General features: G+C 48.6%; 1 protein-coding gene across 1 annotated transcript in view; it reads left to right on the top strand.

Moving 5' to 3' along the window:
- The window catches only part of LOC122551099 (RIMS-binding protein 2-like), a 51,879-nt gene extending 45,920 nt beyond the window's left edge, over nt 1–5,959 (top strand). The window contains exon 8 of the mRNA XM_043692743.1: nt 5,793–5,959. Within this exon, the coding sequence (XP_043548678.1) occupies nt 5,793–5,959 (167 nt within the window). The remainder of the gene's footprint in view (nt 1–5,792) is intronic.
- The last annotated feature ends 121 nt before the right edge of the window (nt 5,960–6,080 follow it).

Raw genomic sequence — 6,080 nt, forward strand, 5'->3', positions numbered from 1 at the left:
TTGGAGGCGGTGGATGGGAGATCCCCTGAGGTGATGAGGTTATGGATGGTCTGGGAGATGATGGTTTGGTGGTGGGAAGTGAGGTCATGGTCAAGGGGGCAGTAGGAGGAGGTGTCCGCGAATTGGCGTCTAGCTTCAGTGGTGTAAAGATCGGTGCGCCAAACTACCACTGCGCCTCCCTTGTCTGCCAGTTTGATGGTGAGGTTGGGGTTGGAGCAGAGGGAGTGGAGGGCTGCACGTTGCGAGGGTGAGAGGTTGGAGTGGGTGAGAGGGGTGGACAAGTTGAGGCAGTCAATGTCACGGCAGCAGTTGGATATGAAGAGATCGAGGGCGGGTCAGAGGCCAGCATGGGGTGGATGGGGTGTGTTGGAGGCGGGAGAAGGGGTCGTCAGAGGGTGGGCGAGAGCCCTGGTTGAAGAACTAGGCGCAGAGGCAAAGGCAGCGGAAGAAATGCTCGATGTTTTGCCGCGTGTCAAACTCATTGATCCGGGAGCGAAGGGGGATGAAGGTGAGGCCTCTGCTGAGGACTGATCGTTCATCCTCAGAGAAGGGGAGGTCTGGAGGGATGGTGAAAATACAGCAGGGCTGGGAGCTTGGACCTGGTGTGGGGCTGGAGCTGGGGGTGGGGGCAGAGTTAGGCATGGGGGCGGAGTTGGTCGTGGGGGTGGAGATTGACGTGGGGAGGGCGTGGTCCTTGAGCAGGTGAGTGACGTCACTGGGGCAGAAGTGCCACGCCGGGCAGAAACGGCACTGGTCCCGGTGGCCGTGGATCCCGCGGCGGCCGTGTATCTGTTGGCGATGGTCTTCCTGCCGATCGTGGAGGCGGTTGTCTGGGGGGCGATCGCGGAGGCTGCATGGTCGGTGGGGGCTGCTGTCCGTGCGATGGTGGGGGTGGAAGTGACGTCACCCTTCGCCGCGGCGATGGTGGCTGCAGCGGCCGCGTGGGCAATGGCCCCCGAGTAGTTCCCGAGGTCGCGAGAAGGTTCAGGAATGGTCAAGGAATCCGGAGTGTGGGGGTGAGGACATGGGAGTCTTTTGTATTTACTTTCTTTGACGTTCGATAATGGCTCGGGAAACCGTTTGTTCAGTGTATGAATCCTCCTGAGGATGAAGGACAGCAAAGGTCCTTTCCAGGTCTGGGAGAGTGTTGTCCTGAGCTGGGGCTGGGCTGGCTGCAGGGAGGGGAGGTCGCGGCACATGGCTGGGAGTGTGGAGCCGAGGGTCCGGAGGGGGGGCTGTTGCTGGAGGATTCGGATTTGTTGTAGGTCCTGGTTGTCCTGAGACAAATTTGGACACGACGGTTGGAGGAAGAACGCCTCATCTTCCGCCTGGGAACCCTCCAACCACAAGGGATGAACTCAGACTTCACCAGTTTCCTCATTTCCCCTCCCCCCACCCTGTCTCAGTCAAATCCCTCGAGTCGATTCTCCTGCTCCTTGGATGCTGCCTGACCTGCTGTGTTTTTCCAGCACCACATTTTTCAAATTTGTTGATAGCTACAAGGGAAGGGGCTACAGAGAGTACAAAGGACAAGGAAGATGCTGGAGATCTGAAGCAAACCCAGAGAATGCTGGAGAAACTCAGTGTCTGAGAAGACACAAACAGAGTTTTTTTTTAGATTCGATTCCCTGCAGTGTGGAAACAGGCCCTTCAGCCCAGCAAGTCCACTCCTAGAGCAACCCACCCAGACCCATCCCCTACATTTACCCCTGCACCTAACACGACGGGCAATTTAGCATGGCCAATTCATCTAACCTGCACATCTTTGGACCGTGGGAGGAAACCGGAGCACCCGGAGGAAACCCACGCAGACATAGGGAGAATGTGCACACTCCATACAGACAGTCGCCCGAGCCGGGAATCGAACCCAGGTCCCTGCCGCTGTGAGGCAGCAGTGCTAACCACTGAGCCACCGTGGTTTGAGATCACTCCTTTGTCTCCCCACAGCTGCTGCCAGACCCATTGAATTTTGTTTCTCCAGGATTCTTTGTGTTTGAACAAAGGAGAAGGTCTGTGATAAGAGGGTGGGTGTCAGGGAGAGATTGTATGACAATGAGGGGACACTAATGGAACAACTCTGGGCCAGGTGTAAATACTTCAGGCACATGAGGTAGTGGCTCAGGTGAAAAGACCCCAATCACCTGGGAATGTGATGCAGTCAGAACGGGAAATTCGAGGGTGACCGAGCACTAGCACTAATGCAGAACTCCCAAACGTTTACTCTCGAAGCAGCTCCCTGAGCCTGCTTTGGAATTCAACAAGATGATGTTGAATTTTCCCACCAACATTCTTTCATTCCCTTGTTCCCAAAAATCTATTACCTTCAACTTAAACCTATCCAATGGCCATTTCCCCTCCACTCACTGGGGAAGAGAATTCCAAGGGTTTTTCAGACACAGGGAACACACTCTTCACCTCTGTTCGAAAGAGGAGACTCCTTATTTGTAAAGGATTGTCACTTGGTTCCAGTCTCTCCCACGAGGGGAAATATCAGCGTAGCATCCCCTCAGCATCTTCAGTGGGACAGTCCCCATCACTGAGCTAGGAATCCAGCACTCGATTAACAATCTGGGTTTGAATTACACCACAACAGATGGTGAAATCTGAATCCAACAAAATAAAAATCGCAAGTCTCATGGAGAATATGGGTTACGTGGGGGAGGGCTTTTGCCCGAAACATCATTTTTCCTGCTCCTCGGATGCTGCCTAATCTGCTGTGCTTTTCCAGCACCACTCTGATCTAAACTCATGGTGAATATGTTACAATTATTATAAAAACCCATTAATGCACTGATATCCCTTTACAGAAGGAAATCTACCATCCTCACTTGGTCTGGCCTATATGTGACTCCAGACCAACAGCAAGGGGATTGATTCCCAACTGCTCTCTGGGTAATTAGGGATGGGTAATAAATGCTAGCCTGGCTGTCAACACTCACATCCTGTCAGTGAGTAAGGACAAACAGAATCACCCCTCATTCTTCAAAACTCTAATGGTTAACTCCCTAATCTGTTTAGCCATTTCTTACTCAGTGAAGATCCCATCCAAGGAATCGGGGGTTGAGTGAATCTTGTTTGACCTTCCTGTAATGCTAGTGCATCCGATTATAAAGAGAGGGAGCTCCTGGTGTGGCCTCGTCAACATAATTACCAATATCTAAACTGCAAACCCCAACAATCAAGGCCAAACCCCAGTAATCTTCATTACCTGTCTTACCAACATGCTGGAGGAGAAAGTGAGGTCTGCAGATGCTGGAGATCAAGGTATCTTCATTACCTGGCTTACCAACATGCTGACTTTGTGTTTCATGTACACAAACACCCAGATCCCACTGCACTGCACCTTTTTTAAAGTCTTTCTCCATTTAAATAACAGCCTGTGGTTTGGTTCTTCCTCCCACATCACACTTTCTGACATTTAAAACTGCCAACTCTTTGCCCAGTCACTCAACCTACCAATAATGCCACTGCAGAACCCTGTGTCCTCCTCAGCACAACATGTCCTCCCACCCTGGTTTTGTATCATCAGCAAATTTGGAGAATCATACTCTATCCCTCTGCTGTGTGGTTAATATAGATCATGAATAATTGATACCATTGAATTTGGGAATATTTTGACCAATGCCTCCATTATCCCTGCAGTCACTTCCTTTCATACCTTTGGATTAAGGTCATTGGATCCAAGAGATCTATCTGCCTTGAGTCCAATCAGTTTGTCAAATAGTTTGTCCCTCATGGTAGAGACAGTTACAGGATCCTTCCTCCCATTAGCACCTGGCTGACCTGTTATCTTTGGGATGTTTATATGGCCTCCAACATGGAAAGTACTTGCTTAGACAACGGAGAATCTGTGTGGTCAGAACCGAGGAATATCAAGAGGCAAAGAAGATGAGAGAGGGTGGTATACAGACCACTGAGCTATCGTGGTGATGTTGGGAATGACATTTACCAAGAAAGCAGAGATGCATCCAGTAAAGGATTATGTGTAATTATGAGTGACTTTAATCTACATATAGATTGGGCAAATCAAATGTTTTTCTATACTGTGGAGAGCATCCTGGAGTATAAACAGGATGGTGTTTTAGGACCAGTACATTGAGGAACCAACTGGAGAACAAGCCATCCCAGACTGGGGAATGTGTAATGAGAAAGTAAGAAACCCCTTGGGGAAGGGTGACCTTAATATGACTGAATTCTTCAGCCAGGTGGAGAGTGAGGTAATTGATTCTGAGACCAGGGTTCTGAATTTTACTAAGAGAGACGATGATGGTCTGAGGTTTGAGCTGGCAATGATGGACTGGGAAATGGACTGAAAGGAATGACATGGATAGGCCAATGGCAAACTTTATTTCTGTCTGGCGCAAGAGTGCAAAAAGAATCACGACCAAACTATGGCTTACTTGGGAAGTTAGAGATAATACTTGATGCAAAAAACGAGGCTTTCAAATTGGCAAGAAATAACAGACATGAGGATTGTGAACAGTTAAGAAATCAGCAAAGGATGACCAAGGGATTGACTGGGAAGGGGAAAATGGAGAATGGGAGTAAGTTTACAGGGAACAGAAATGTCTGTAAACGTTTCTGTCAGTATGTCAAGAGAAAAGAAATTGGTAAAAGCTAATGTAGCTCTCTTCCAGTCTGAAACGGGAGAATTTATACTGGGGAGCAAAGACATGGCTAATGAACTGAATTTATCCTTTGCTTCTGTCTTCACACAGGAGGACAGGAATAACGTCCCAGAAATGACGGGGACACGGGGTTTAGACAGAGTGAGGAACTGGAGCCAGTCTGCATTAGTAGAGAAATGGTGTTGGAGAAATTAATGGGAGTGAAGGCTGATAAATCCAAGGGCCTGATAATCTACATCCCAAAGTATTTAATCCATATGGCCATAGAAATGGTGGATGCATTGGTGGTCACCTTCCAAGATTCTTTAGATTCTGGAACAGTTCCTACAGATTGGAGGGAAGCTACTGTATCCCCAGTATTAAAAAACAAGGTAGAGAGATTTAGGGAGTTATAGACCAGTCTGATGTTGGTAGTCAGGAAGATTCTAGAGATCATTAACAAAGATTTTTTAACAGCACGCTTGGAAAGCAGTGATAGAATCAGACACAGTCAGCTTGGGTTTACAAAATGGAAATCATGCCCTGACCAATCCACTGGAATTCTTCAAAGACATAATGAGTCAAGTTGATAAAGGGACCCTGTGGATTTGGTTTATTTGGGCTTTCAGCAAAGTCCCACATAAAAGATGAGTGTGGAAAATTAAAGCGTGGGATTGAGGATAGTTTATTGAGCTGGATAGACAATTGCTTAGCAGACTGGAAACCAAGAGGAGTCGTCAATGGCTCTTTATCTGAATGGCAGGCAGTGACTAATGGGGTACACCAGGGGTCCCAGCAATTCACAATACACGCTAAATGTAATATTTCCTAACTTGTAGACAGCACAAAGCTGGATGGGACACTGAGCTGTGGCGAGGATGCAGAGATACTCCAGTGTAATTCAGACAGAGGGTGGGTGAGAGGGCAAATACTTCACAGATCCAGTGTATGTGGATAAAAGGGAGGTTCTCCATTTTGGGAACAATAACAGAAAGACAGGTTATTATCTGGCTGGCAGTAAATTGAAAGGGGGGGGGAGGGGGATGTTCAACAAGACCTGGGTTTCCTGATGCACCAGTCACTGGAGGTACTTCTCAGTTATAGAGCAGGGCGGGGGAGCGGGATTGGTCGTGATGTCTGGTCCGAATGCTGACAGGGTAACGGATGTCATTCTAACCCCCCCAGGTCCCCCAGCACCCCCTCAGGATGTCATGGTCCATGTAGGATCAACCCCAGGAACCATTCAGATCAGCTGGAAGCCACCACTGCTGAGCTTGGCAGGAACTTCAAATGGAGCCAAGGTTACTGGCTACAGTGTATGTGCAAAAGGTCAAAAGGTAACTAGCCAATAAACAGAGGGCTGTGTGTTTGACTAAATCTGTAATATCCAGCAATCCTGTCAGATCCCATCAATCTAGTTCTCCGATGTGAAATGTCTGGGTGGGAACTGCTCAGACTGTCAGCATTGTATAG

This window comes from Chiloscyllium plagiosum, chromosome 6 (genome assembly GCF_004010195.1).
Source record: "Chiloscyllium plagiosum isolate BGI_BamShark_2017 chromosome 6, ASM401019v2, whole genome shotgun sequence".
Classification (NCBI taxonomy): Eukaryota; Metazoa; Chordata; class Chondrichthyes; order Orectolobiformes; family Hemiscylliidae; genus Chiloscyllium; species Chiloscyllium plagiosum.